A 15,000-nucleotide genomic window follows, 5' to 3' on the forward strand; every position below is an offset into this window, starting at 1 on the left:
GATATCGTTCAATGACTGCCGTTTGATGTCCAACTTCTCAGCTATGGCTGTTTTCTTCATCAGTGGGTTTGCCTCGCAAAACTGGATTATGTCGTATTTTTCTTGGTAGGTTTAAGTTGTAAGCTTACGCTTAGTCGCCATTGTCCTGCCTGCAGTGCGATCAACGTGTGTACGCAGTTATAAATAGCCTATCACTGGCGGTGTACACCAATGAGCGAGCATCACGATTCCATGAAATCGGGATTCTCACGAGGCAGCAGTTCCGTGTGACGAGTCAGGAGTGGTAATTTACTTGAGTTTCCATTACGCGGGAACGGACAACATCTGACGACTTAGATGAAGTGACGACTTAGAGATGACGACTTACAGCAGGATGACCCTTTATTCAAAGGGATTTAACATGAGATAAATCCCAGACTTTTTGACGCTGCCGACTTAGGCGAAGTGACGAGTTACACGCTGCCGACTTACGCCTAGTCTACTGTGTATATATGTATATATATATATATATATATATATATATATATATATTTATACTGTGTATATATATAATATATATGCAGTAATGCGCCACTTAACGACGGGGTTACGTTCTGAGAAACGCGTCGTTCAGCGACGTCGTCGTTGTGCGAACATCTTTTTTTTTTCTTTTTCGTTTTCGAACATCGTACTTACACAAAACTATACACCTAGGCTATATGGTATAGCCTATTGCTCCTCGGATACAAACCTGTACAGCATGCTACTGTACTGAATACTATCGGCAATTGTAACACGCATCCAAGAGAGACTGAAGACGCGTTAGTTTTACCTTTGTGCTGTTCATGACGGCCATCGGTGTTGTTCGCAGCAGCTTACAATTTCCTCTCGCATCGATTATAGAAAGATGAATAAATAGCATTTGGATTTTATAAATACGTAATTATTGCATCGATTTTATAATTTATAAATGAAGAAACGAGCTCCTGTCAATTGTGATATATATTTTCGGAACAGTGCGATTGTTTTAACAACATAAAAAGCTTCACCAAGAAGAAATTTGTGTTTTAATTTCGACTGTAACAACGATTTATTCGCGGAATTCTTCAAATCAAAGGTAATTTACTTGCTGGAAGGTAAACGTGCAAACATTGGTTCAGATTGAAAGCCGATTTCCTTGAATCCCGATTTAGCACGACCCTGCTTTTTTCGCGATGGCATTTTATGGACCTCAACGATCACATTGTGACAGGGCCACACTGTCGTTTATTATCATTATGAAGTATTATTTACTGTACAGCGTACATAATTGTATGTGCTATTTTATACGACTGGCAGCGCCACGTCGGCTACATCACTCGGCGATAGGAATTTTTCAGCTACCTTTTTTTTTTTCATTTTTTTTTTTTCAGAGCTGGCAGATCCGTCGTATATGCGATCCGTCGTTGCCCAGAACGTCGTTAAGTGGCGCATGACTGTATACTGTATATATATATATATATATATATATATATATATATATATATATATATATATATATATATATATATATATATATATATCGTGAGTCAGAAGTAGTGCCCAATTTCTGTCAGTTGATTGTTTGTTTTCCATTTGTATTACAGTGTACAAGAAGGTAGAAATAAATGAATGACATGCTTATCTAACCATTTATTCAAGAAAAAATTCTTACGGAACTGTACCAAGCTGTTTTCCTTGCAATTTTCAAAGTGCCTTCCCTCGTAATCGATGCACAATTGCAGCCGAGCAGGCACAGAGCGGCACACACGTCTGCAGAGTTTGATATCAATCTCCTCAAACTTTGCAGTGATTTGAACCTTCAATTCCTGAATGGTATGAGGCTTTTCACGATAAACAAGGTCTTTCATGAGCCCCCAAAGAAAGAAATCTGGAGGTGTAAGATCTGGGGAGTGTGCCGGCCACTCGATCGGATCGCGGCGGCCGATCCACTTTCTGGGAAAGTTTTCATCAAGCCACTGACAAACATAACGTCCATAATGAGGTAGAGCTCCATCATGCTGGAAATAACAGTCCTGATCTTGTACCCTGGGCCAAAAGAAGGTTTTCAGCATATCCAGGTAAATTTCTGCAGTGACAGATCCCTCAAAGAAAAAGGTTCCAATTATCCCGAATGGTTATATGGCTGCCCAAACTATCACTCCAGGTAAATTTACCTCCTTCTCAACTGTCACTCTTGGGTTATTCGCAGTCCAGTAGACACAATTGTGTCTGTTAATTTTGCCATTAAGCTTAAAACATGCCTCATCTGACCACCAAAATAAAAAATAAATAAATGACGAAAATTAATAATCTGCAAGACAATTATTAACAACATGACTTCCCAGAAAGAATCTGACAACTGAAAAATCAGAAATCGGGCGCCACTTTTGACTCAGTGTGTGTGTGTGTGTGTGTGTGTGTGTGTGTGTGTGTGTGTGTGTGTGTGTGTGTGTGTGTGTGTGTGTGTGTGTGTGTGTGTGTGTGTGTGTGTGTGTGTGTGTGTGTGTGTGTGTGTGTGTGTGTGTGTATACATGTGTGGATGTGTATACATGTGTGGATGTGTATACATGTGTGGATGTGTATACATGTGTGGATGTGTATACATGTGTGGATGTGTATACATGTGTGGATATGTATACATGTGTGGATATGTATACATGTGTGGATATGTATACATGTATATATATATATATATATATATATATATATATATATATATATATATATATATATATATATATATATATATATATATATATTTCAAAAAATAAAAATAGTAAGTATAGCAAGAGCGAAGGTGAGGGTTTAAGCAAGTGTTTTCAAAGTTTATAAATGCCAGCAGCGGGAAAAACGATAGATTTGTCCTGTGAATGAAGAGATGTTTGGAAATGAGAGTAGAAATTAAATTCATAATTTCTGTGCTGTGGCTTGAATTCATTTGAAACCTGCCTTTCCAACTCGAGGTATATTTAAGCCTCTCTCTGGAGGACACAGGAGGCTTATACCTGTTGTTGGATTTGTTTCGACAATTGGTGCCCCCAATTTTTAATTGGACCCGAGTTTCTTAAACTCCTCAAGGAACTAAAACACCATTGAGAAAAAAAATAAACTTTTTTTTTTTTTTTTTGTATAAATTCTCCCAATATCCAAGCTGTATCTATGAGCCAGCTGGGACTTTGAGAGAATGAAATTTTGCCTTAATAATGTGAACATAAAGTCGGTGGGGTTCAGCATTTTTTGATCTTGACCTAATTTTTAGGTCATGACCCAATTATTGACATTTTCATGTTTTTCACCGCAAATCGATTAATGTTTGGCCGATTGGAATCAACTCCCCCTCTCGAGATAACCTAGAGCAAGGCACATGTCCACTTAAGTTTCATCATATCCCTCTGAGTTGAAGGTGAAGTTTAAACGGTGGTCTAAAAATAACGTGTTTTTCTTATCACTCAATTTTACCAATGTGTCATCTCAAAGACTGCTTAGCCTTCCAAGATGTTCTTGCTTCATAATAGTGGACCTGCACTGAAGTTGAACACCTGATATTTGATTATAGTCTCCTTAATATACATTTTTTCGGATTGTGACCTCATTAAAATATAACACCTTTTTGACCATAACTTGAATACTTTTCCTCTGATTTTAATGATGTTGAGTTTTATGGATATATTGTAGATGGGGACACATTTTCTTAATTTATACTCATTCCCTAAATGTTGAAGGTCATGGTCAGCTAGTGGTCAAAATTTAACGTGCCCTCGTTGGATCCATGGGCCAAGAGTAAGTTGCGCCCATTCACCAAGGGTCAGCCGGGTGAGGCTTACCCTTGGCGATTGCGTTGTGCTCGCTGACATCTAGTTCTCATTGAAGATTGTTTTGAGTGGTGGTGATTCCTGTTACATTGATGTACCTGCAGGAATGACTCCGAAGGAGTCTCCTGGCATAGCGGTCAGTACACACTTGCCTCACAATGTTCACTTTGATTCCCGGATAGTGTTAAGCCTTTGGCAAGTTTCCTTGTTCCATAATGCCTTCTTTTTACTCAGCAGAAATGTGGAACCCAGTTAGTAGTTGATTGGCAGATCACTTTCCTTAAATGGTCCTACCATTGTGAGTTGCAAGAGTCGGCTGGTCTTCTTTGATCTTCCTCTTGCTTGCATTCATAGAATGTGGTTGTTGTGCGGGAAGCAGGCTTCTGCATTGTGAACAAATTAGCACATCATACATGAATGGCCATCTTTACTACGGGACTTTTGAAATGACGCGATGTGCCCCAGAATGTTTTGTGCGCATGTGCGGAAACTCCGAGCAACAGCGGCCATCAGGGCATGCTACCGTTTATATTGTTTATGCGAGATAGGAATAATTACCTAAAATGGCTTTGAGAAGAAATTGAAAATACTTGGAAAAGTACCTGATAGAAAGGGTGTGCCTCTGCACTACGAAGGAGTTGGAGTACTTTCTCAGCTTGCCGACAGGGCTGAGATCTTGCAGCTGCCTATACTGCAGACTCCCGACAATGTGGATTGTGGATGGGCACGTGTTACTCAAACCCTCGACCATCACTGCCAACGATTGGACTTTGAACCTTGTGAGAGTGCCTCGTGTGAACATGGTAGATTTGATTAATTGATTTTATGGACATCTGCAATTGGAAAGACGATTCTGTGCATCATAGCAACAAAGACATAAAGGCTACCAACTCTTCGACAAAGGACATCTTCACGATGTGAAATGCACAACGCTTGTGCTGGCTTTATTTACATGAGATCCCGATGTACCAGTCAGGTTCCCTGCTTGGGAGACACCGTATCTGTTTTGGGTACTTCTTAACAGCAATGTAAAGATCAGACCTGGGGTTTGTGAATGCACAGGGTAAGTTTCAAATCAACATTAAAAATAATATATACTGTTAATCATGTTTGGGGGCACATGTGGTCCTGAAGCATCCATCTTCTCCCCAGCAAGAAGCCATGACTCGTGGACCAAGTCGAGCCTTCTCCTTATTCATGCTCCTTTTCCTCTTCCGTCCCCAAAGTGGCAATGATGTAGTTCCGCGTGACCTCCCGTGTGACCTCTGTGGTCTGCCTGGTCTCGGTCTCATCCTTTCTCAGTTTCATCCTTCCTTGATGTGATAGAGTCGGCAATACCTAACAAGGCCAGGGCACCAGGCCGCGTCCGAAACGCATGCCGATCACTGCAACGCAGGATTCATTACGCACGGCCATCTGCCTCACCAAGGCTGCTGTTCTCGGCTTGGTTCTCGCTCCAATCAAATTTGTTGTATTTGGTGCGGTCGTAGATCCCACAGAACTTTGTCTCATGCCTGAGGTGGAACTTGGCAAAAATGGTGTCGCCAAACCTCAGGCCTTCATTCTCAGCATGATGGGGTCGGCAAAACACAACAAGCCACAAGGTCAGGCCGCTTCCCAAATACATGTCGATCATCACAACTCTGGATGCCACCTGCATGGCCCTAAACCTCTACAAAGCTTGCCGTCCTCTGCTCGGTTATCACTCGCATCAAAGTTTTATTCAGCGTGGTCCTCTATGCCACAAAACTCAGCCTCTCTCATCCTCAAAGGGCAGAACTTTACAAGAGAGAGAGTCACCAAAGCTGTGCAAGAGGGAGTTGTTTGCTTTCACACGTCATTTTGATCGACCCTTGATGCATTATGACTTGGATAGGCAGGCGTACCTGCGTTTCCAAGCATCCCCTTAACATTGTTCTGTGGACATTCTACTTTCTCACCCAAGCTTCCACGTTTCTCTACACGTTGCTTCGCTGCACAGTTTTGAATTGGCTCCTGCTGTCATATTCTAATTTCTACTTCGTAGTCACAGCAGGTCAGCTGTGTGTGTTTTCATTGGAGACAGCGCTGTTGCCTTTAACAAGTCACCTTCCCTTCCCCCATCTCCTCAATCATGCATGAGCTGCATTAATGCTTTTATTTCCTACACAACCCTCATAAAGTAAAGATTTCAAGGTCGACTCGGAAGGATTATCTGTTTCCAAAGGTTGCATGACTTCAGTTATCATCACAAGCAAGGAGTACACGTGGAATAACAACGTTATGTGAAATAAAGAGTTTAATCTTGGGAAGCTTTGCTGTCTTTTTGCTGAAATGTATAATTGACCCGGAAATGTTGCAACTTGTACCAAAATGATGTCATTTAGAAATGTTTTTTGGTACGTTGTACATTCGTTTTCTTTGACTGGGGATTTCCATGCAGCAGAACTCCAATGGCCAAGGGAATTCGGGCATGCTTTGGGGAGGAGTTGCAACTTGCTGCTGTCGGCTTCCTCAGCTAATTTTGATGCTTTGTGGCTCTTGCAGTGTAGTCGACAATCAAAACGGAACGTAGTTCATCATTGAAGTTTTTGAAATTCTATTTGGAATGGTGGTGAAGCATACTCATGCATCCCCTTTTTATGCAAAGTATTTTTATCCCATGTTTAAAAAAAAAAAAAAAATGGGATATTGTAATCGGCTTTGTCTCTGTCTGTCTGTCTGTCCATCCGTCACGCTGTCTCCTCTGAAACAGTTGGGTAAAATTCACCAAACTTGGTAGTTATGATCATGACATGGAACGAAGGTGTGAGCGCAGTCTCATTTTTGGCCCCTCTCCCTGGGGTGGGGTCAAAATGCCAAATCCCCAAAAATGCAATTACAGGCACATTAAAAAAATATATTTTCATCAAACTTTGTATATGAAATAAAAAAAAAAAAAATTTGCAGGGTGGTGTGAGACTCATGAATTATGTCATGATTTGTTGGAGTTGACCCCCACCACCACCCCTCCTGCTCATGCTTATGGGGTGGGGAATGATGGCTTACATATGCATGGTCAAAACAGGAAAAACGTTTTAACTCCAAATTCCCTGTCCTCCTGCCCCCATAAATCTTACTGTGCCCCTTTCTTTAAGGTCATATAGAAATTTCATTTGAAAACCTTTGCATCTAGCTCTTGCTCCGACTTGAAGATCTCGATGTAGTACATATTTGCAACTCGCTGTTAAAATGTAGTACATATTAGCAACTCACTGTTTTTTTTTCTGTTCTCACAGTAACCTCCAACGTATTCTAACTATAGACTGTGATCCTGGTGCTCTTCCATCAGCAGTTGTCACATTTGTTGAATTAATTGGCCTTTTGACTTGGTACTTGATCTTTGTCAAATAAGGCTGCATTATTTGGGTTTATTTATGGCTTTTGAGATTAGATTCCCATTTAAATTTTGTACTCAGTAGCTGTATGGCTGAAGTTTAGTTCTCACGTTGACTTAGAGAATCTTTATCTCAAGAAGAAACCCGTCGATTCACAGCATTACTTTATTAGCCCCTGTTGAACATAAGCCCGAAACAGGGCTTATGGATTTGGTCTCGATTTTTGTGTGCGTGCGTGCGTCTGTAACCATATCTTGGACATGTATGGACCTATTTTATTCATACTTCACACAAAGACGACGCATTACAGTATACATATGCACGTCATTTTTTTTGGTGATGTGATCAAAGATGGCCGACTGGTGGCCATTTAAGTTGTAAAAAAAAAAAAATAACGGTATCAAACATGTCGTCCACTATTTCTTGGACATGCATTTACTGATCGTGTTCAAACTTAACACACAGATAATTAATGATGGATTACATATGCATGCCATTTTTTTTTCCAACATCAGATCCAAGATTACCGATTGGTGGCCATTTTAGTTGTAAAAAAAAAAACCTGATGCTGAACATTTCCTCCACCCCATTCTCGAACATGCATTTTCCGATGTTTTTCAATCTTGACACCCAGATAATGAATAAACGTTAACATGTGCACCTCATTTTTTTTTCTTTTTGAGATCAGATCCAAGATGGCTAACTGGCGGCTATTTTGTTACTTAAATGTTTCCCCAACCATTTCTCAGACATGCATGCTCTAATTTATTTCTTGTTGTTGTTCAAACTTGGCACAAACACAGTACATGATGGCATTACATACACGTGCCCCTCACTTTATTTTGCGATGTGATCAAAGATGGCCGATTGGTAGATTGGCGGCTATTTTAGTTGTACATTAATAAGGGATAGCCGTTTAACTCGGTACAACAAAATTACTAAAACAACAAGGACTCTGACATTTTATGTCTTTTTTTTAACTTGTTTTGTTATATTATTTGTTGCCATTGATATGGTGTCCCAAGTCTTGTATTTTTTCTTTCTCCCAACCCACATACGCACTTGTGCCTCCAGGTCGACTCTCTCTATAGTCTGTTGGAGTCACACAGCCCGGGCCTTGATTTCTCTGACACGAGTGTTCAACAGATGCTGGAAGAGAAGAAGGATCAGATAAGGCGTGAAATACACAAGGTGCGTTTGGGTTTTTATACTCGTTCTGTAGAAATGTTCAATTGGCCATTTTTATCCCCACGCTTAAAAAACAAACAAACAAACAAAAAAAAACAGGCGGCATATTGTCATCAGATTTGTCTGTCTGTCTGTCTGTCACATTATCTCCTCCTAAACGGTTGTGCACAAATTCACCAAACTTAGTAGTTATGATCACCACATGGTAAGAATATGCAAGAGCGGTATCATTTTGGGCCCTGACGCCTGGGGTCCTGCGTTTGGATTTGAATGCCCTCCCCCCACCCTTTGATTCATAACCTAGGGGGGTGGTGCTACCAGTGACAGGGGTCGAAAGAAGATTTTTTTTTTTTTAACTCAAATTTTGATATTGGGCCATTCCTTGTTGAACTTTTTGCCATCTTTTGACTTTGCTTTCGGTCAGAAGCATTAGGATTTGCGATGGCACACGAATCCCCATGTTTCCGACCGCCATCGACTTCACTCGAATTTTCATTTTTTAATAAGCTTCAAGCGTTTATAGTTTATTGGTAAAGTTTTCTTTGTAACAGGTTACTTGGCACAAGCACTTGCAATGACATAGAAGTTTGCAAATGGAGAAGTAAACCAGAGACAACACCTTGCTTGCTTTACTATAGCAAATGACACAAATGAGATTCTCTGCTTTGTGATAGTGATAGTGAAAGCGAGTTGATGAAGACTCATTGCTTCAAACTGGCCAACTGTAGGAGCCAGTACTGCCTCCAGACTTGTATACAACCTTGCTCCGACAAACAGTCACCCACAGTGTATTTATTACCTTGCTCTTTGACAGTAGTCCACTTTGAAAACTCCATGACAGTGTGCCCGACATTGAACTAAATAATTGACCCGTGTATGCGAAGTCAAAAGCGGGGTAAAGCGATTGGTTCACTTTGTCTGTCTGTCTGTCCACAAATCCTTTCAACAATAACTCTCAAACTACACATACGATTTCGATGAAACTTTACCACAACATTCATCACCGTGTATGTGCTAAAGTTTGTTCGTGGCATTTAAAAAAATCGGGCCCTAGGGGGAATGTCCCTCAAAATATGTATTTGCTTTCCTTTCTGAAACCACACACACAATTTCGGTGAAACTTAACAGCAACGTTTATCACCCGTGATGTACTAGGGTTTGTTCATGGCATAAAAAAATCCAGACATATTTACTTTCTTCTCCGTTACATATTTTGTGGGTCATCCACGCCTACCAGCGGGAGCGCCCAGGGGTATTGCCCCTATGTTTTTATTTATTAAATAGCTTATGCAAATGTCAATACATTTCAGTGAAAGTCGGCATGAATAAAGATTTTGGTTCAGCATTTCCTTGGATACCACTTCTCTTGCATTGTGCAAAGTCTGTGCATTTTGTCACATTTCCTTGGATACCACTTCTCTTGCACCTTGATCTTCGTCACCAATGTAGCGGAGAATATGAAGCATGTACGGATGTAACTTTGCATCATTTACCATCCTGTAAACTGAGGTGAAGTTTTTGGCATGTTCAACTGCAAAGATTCCCTTCCACCCCACCCCCCCCTAAAAAGATTAACCTCCAACAAAAGTGCTGACTTACCTTAGAAATGTTCCAAAGGCACGAAAGACTTCCGTGCCCGGTCGCGGCTTGCATCGTTTTGGCCTGAGGCTTATGCAGTGGAAGTGGCAAGCATTATTAAATGGGATCACACAATGAAGTTAGCATATTGTTTTTAGTTTGTGCTGAATCATTTCTGTGATATTCCTGTCTGGAACACCAATGAATAAGCAAGACTAAGTGAACCTCTTGAAACCATCCCTGCAATTTTAAATTGCTGACTTGGATAGTAAGTGGCCGTGATTTTTGCCATCTATCTGTGTAAAATGAAAAATGTGCAAGAATGCGAAGCGAGCAGAATGAAATGCAAAGGAAAATAGCTTCTTTTTTTATTTTTTTTCACCCTTTCAGCTTTTCCATCAGATTTTCAAAAATATATTTATGAATATGGAGAAAATAAATTAATAAAACTGTGTCAAAATGTGAAAGGGCAAAGTCATAGTGACTATAAATAGTCCTTATTACCCCACCACAGCGCGTTGAACGTGAGATGCCCGTTTGTTTCTTTAATCGCTTCCATGTTTATTTATTTACCACTAGCAAATACAATCCATTGCTTCGCTGATGGGAATATTAAGGGGGGGGAGGGAGAGGAGGTGGGGGGGTGAGAGGTGGGAGAGAGAGGTGAGGGGTATGAGAGAGGGGTGGGGGAGGTGGAGAGAGTGAGAGGTGGGAAGTGGGAGAGGGAGGTGAGAGGTGAGAGGTGGGAGAGGGAGGTGAGAGGTGAGAGGTGGGAGAGGGGTGAGAGGTGGGAGAGGGGGTGAGAGGTGGTTGAGGGAGGTGAGAGGTGGTTGAGGGAGGTGAGAGGTGGTTGAGGGAGGTGAGAGGTGGTGGGGGGAGGGGGGAGGGGGGAGAGGGAGGTGAGAGGGGGGAGGGGGAGGTGGGAGGTGGTTGAGGGAGGTGGGAGAGGGAGGTGAGAGGTGGTTGAGGGAGGTGAGAGGTGGTTGAGGGAGGTGAGAGGTGGTTGAGGGGGGTGAGAGGTGGGAGAGGGAGGTGAGAGAGGTGAGAGGTGGGTGAGAGAGGTGAGAGGTGGTTGAGGGAGGTGAGAAGTGGGAGAGGGAGGTGAGAAGTGGGAGAGGGAGGTGAGAAGTGGGAGAGGGAGGTGAGAAGTGGGAGAGGGAGGTGAGAACTGGGAGAGGGAGGTGAGAGGTGGGAGAGGGAGGTGGTTGAGGGAGGTGAGAGGTGGGAGAGGGAGCTGAGAGGTGGGAGAGGGAGCTGAGAGGTGGGAGAGGGAGGGGAGAGGGAGAGGGTGGTGAGAGGTGGGAGAGGGTGGTGAGAGGTGGGAGAGGGTGGTGAGAGGTGGGAGAGGGTGGTGAGAGGTGGGAGAGGGTGGTGAGAGGTGGGAGAGGGTGGTGAGAGGTGGGAGAGGGTGGTGAGAGGTGGGAGAGGGTGGTGAGAGGTGGGAGAGGGTGGTGAGAGGTGGGAGAGGGTGGTGAGAGGTGGGAGAGGGTGGTGAGAGGTGGGAGAGGGTGGTGAGAGGTGGGAGAGGGAGGGGAGAGGTGGGAGAGGGGAGAGGAGAGGTGGGAGATTGGAGGTGAGAGGTGGGATGGAAGAAGAACCTTTCTAACACACTTTAATTCTTACTGGTACTAAAGGGTGGTTCTAATTGGTGGTTCTCAAGGGTAATTAGAATGAGTTCTAAATGGTTCTAAAGGCTAATTCGAATAGCTAATTCTAAAGGGTTTTGTTCGTTTTTGAGGTTTTGCCTATTTCATATTTAAAATGCCAAACTGAACCGCTTCCTTCGGACACTGGTGTGATTTTTATATAAATGTACAAAATACTATTATTGCTTTGAAGTTGTTGCACTGTTCATATCAATCTTGTTTTTTGAAATTTTTTGGGTTTTGCATTTTTTTCCCCTTATTTATTTTTAAATAATTGTTTAGCTTGGTCGTTAGTTTACAGAGGTTTAAGGAAGGCTGGAGGTCACTTCGATCGGTAGGGGAACAGATGTCATGTAATCTTCAACAAAGAATCCCTGGGTAGCCAACTTCCCACATGAAGCATTTTGAAATAAACATTGCTTTTAGAATTCCCTGCAAAGCCAATGTAACTTTTGTTTTGTGGACAGGGTTTCCAATGATTAATGGCAATGTGTATTCACTCCCGTCTGTCGAAGTGGTGGAGGTCATGTATGCAGTGATGTGTAAATTGTTCATTGTAGATCGTTGTGCGATTCTGCTTTGTTCTTGAAATCAAGAAGTGGACCGAGTAACAGTTGATTGTTGCATGCATTAGAAAAAAAAACATTTTGTGTACATTTTATATTCGGCCTTACTAACAATTTGATGTGTGTTTCATCAAGGATGGATAATGTGAATAAGGTGTGCTTGAGAAATAAATGTCTTTTTGGAAAATGGTATGCGTGATGGCTGGTGTCTCACCTGAGACTGCTCCTCTGCAGGAGTTGAAGATAAAGGAAGGTACGGAGAATTTGCGCAAGGTGACTACAGACAAGAAGCAACTAGCAAATGTGGAGAATTTATTGAAGAGCTCTGCTAAGAAGATCGAGCAACTTCATCAGCAGCTGCAAGAACTAGATGCACACATTGTTGTCAAAGATGCAGATGATCTTTTAGGTAGTAATAACTGGCCTGCTTTACCTTTGTTATGTACAAAAAAACCCACACTGCGTATTAATCAGAAAATATTTGTTGTATTTATTTTTGAGCGTGAAAGGGGAAGGAAAGATGTAAATAAATATACATTTTTTGTATGTAATATTTAAATAGCCCTTGATAGTAGTGATATTCCAGCAGATACCCTCGCCTGCTCACCCTCGAGAAACCCTCACCCTCTTTGAGTCCAGGCTGGTTACTCACCTGTATTCATGCATCCCCATACTCTCCTGATTTATTTATGTAATCCTCTCCCTGTATGCCTGGTGTTGGCTTAATGATTCGGGTGGTGGGCTTTGGATCCTAGGGTCCTGAGTTCAAATCCCACTTAGCTGTTGGATTAATACCAGGTGGGGTTAACTTGGCGTGTCATCTTTCCGAAGTCGGCAAAATGAGTGCTAGCAAGCTGATATACTGTGTCGGGGTGACGACCCGTCCAGGATTGTGCCCAATAGCCAAGGAGACTGCTTTAGGCAGCACCAATGCTCTGCACAGAGTGTGGTCCCAATCTCCTCCTCTCCCTGTGTCCGTTACGTTGTCCTCGCTTCAATATTTTAAATGTGCTGCCCATCACTACCCACGCACATTCATGGTATCTTCTACACTCACTGATTCTTTCCAATTCTGCTGTTCTTCGGACCATTGTTACTCCTAATCCCCACTCTTTTTTGACGAAATACCTGGGGCAGGGTCAAAAGGTCAAATATGCAAGTATGAGCACATTTAAAAAAAAAAAAAATTTTGATCAAACTTTGTGCAATTGAATTTAGGGTCACAGGGGTAAAAATGTGGGGAAAAAATTATTTTAAACTCAAAATCTGATGTTGAGACATTCCTTCTGTAACTTTTTGTCATCTTTCGACTTTGCTTTAGGTGGGACACGTGATTTGCGATGGCATACTATCGACCTCCCCCTCGTTTTTTGTTTATTTCTTCTTTGTGTATGAGTATGTCCACCTCTCCCTCATCTTTTGGTAGTCTGTAAATCTGCTTCCCTTTGACATTTAGCTTCTGCATAAGCCTTGACCCTGGTGTAAAATAAAAAAATTAAGCTCATCTCTAATGTCTGCATTAACTCTTGGCAACAGATTAGTTTCCTTCTGCTGCAGTGCTACTTACTTGGCGCTAATGAAGTTTGGAAAGTTGTAATGTTTTGCGTCGAGCAAAGATGATGTTAATAATGGCAGGAATAGTTTGAAAACCCAAATTAATTTGTGGGGAAGGGTGATTAACATCCATCTGCTGAATTCCTAAGTCAATAAAACTGCATCACAAGAGGAAAATTATTATAATGACAGCAATTATCTAGTAGTAGTGAATGTTTGTTAAGCAGAATGTTCAACAATTAAACAAAATAAAAGCATTTGTACCGATTGCCAATTTGGAGGTCATCATTTCGCTTGATGATGATCGTTTAGCTGCAAATCTTTCCGTTGGGCACCTCTTTTCACATACTCTTTTGATAGCGGAACTTGATGTCGTTTTGGTGCAACAGCGTGCTGTTCCACTGTTACGAGTTTCGTTTGTTTGGAACACATTGGAGTGATTCTGTTATCATACAATATTGGTTCACGAGTCAGTTAGTGACCACTATATTCGTTATGGGTGTCTGTCTATCTGTCTGTCTGTCTGTCCCGAGCATAGCTCTGTGGGTTTTGATCCGATCCTGATAAAATTTGGGTGGGAGGTTTATATCATGATCTAGTTGTGTTTGCCTGAGAATGGGTGTGCTGCACCCATTATGGGCAGAGCCACGCCCAAAGAACATGTGTTTTTAGGGGGTAGCCGATTTCAAGTTACATCTTCTCCGAGGGGGTTTGTCGAATCTGGCAGGGGTTTCGGTATTTGGTTAGTCCAATGGCACCTGCATAGCCCCACAGGGCTCGATTTTTCATTTTTGTCCCAAGGTCAAGGTCACAAGGTCACAAACTTAGAAAATGTCAAAAAAATCAAATTGGGCATCGAGCTCCTAGGGTTTTCAACTGTTTCGAATGAAAGTTGGTATGCAAGTAGTGCTCTTCAAGTACTACAACTTTCATCATTTACGTTTTTCCCGATTCCCGCCAGTTTGCCCGTGGCGTCCCCTCGAAGGTCAAAAAACAAAAAAAGGCGAACCGTGTACATTGCTCGTGAACCATCGCCGTCTCCAGACTTGTTCTTTTTTTTTCTTTTCATCCATGTTTTTTTTTTTTCTGAAGGGGTAATGTATCTATTTATCTATATTATTGGTGTAAGTACTTGTAGAGCCCTACAGTCCTTTTTGGTCTTGTGTTGCAAAGTCGATTTTTTTTTTTTAACTCTCACTTCATGTTGCATTTGTTAAATAGATGTAATAAAATAAGCTCAAGTTTCTATTTTTCCAAGCTCTGATCTCATATTGCATAGCACATGTAAAGCTGCAACCAA

At 41.8% G+C, this 15,000-nt stretch overlaps 1 protein-coding gene across 3 annotated transcripts in view; it reads left to right on the forward strand.

The window, feature by feature from the left end:
• Positions 1 to 15,000, forward strand: part of LOC147035253 (serine/threonine-protein kinase N2-like) — a 241,459-nt gene that overhangs the window by 55,273 nt on the left and 171,186 nt on the right. For all 3 annotated transcript variants that reach the window (XM_085896036.1, XM_085896046.1, XM_085896028.1), the window contains exons 2-3: positions 8,243 to 8,359; positions 12,381 to 12,555. In XM_085896036.1, the coding sequence (XP_085752162.1) occupies positions 8,243 to 8,359; positions 12,381 to 12,555 (292 nt within the window). The remainder of the gene's footprint in view (positions 1 to 8,242; positions 8,360 to 12,380; positions 12,556 to 15,000) is intronic.

This window comes from Eptatretus burgeri, chromosome 1, assembly GCF_056783735.1.
Source record: "Eptatretus burgeri isolate ZD-2024b chromosome 1, Ebu_testis_v1, whole genome shotgun sequence".
Lineage (NCBI taxonomy): Eukaryota > Metazoa > Chordata > Myxini > Myxiniformes > Myxinidae > Eptatretus > Eptatretus burgeri.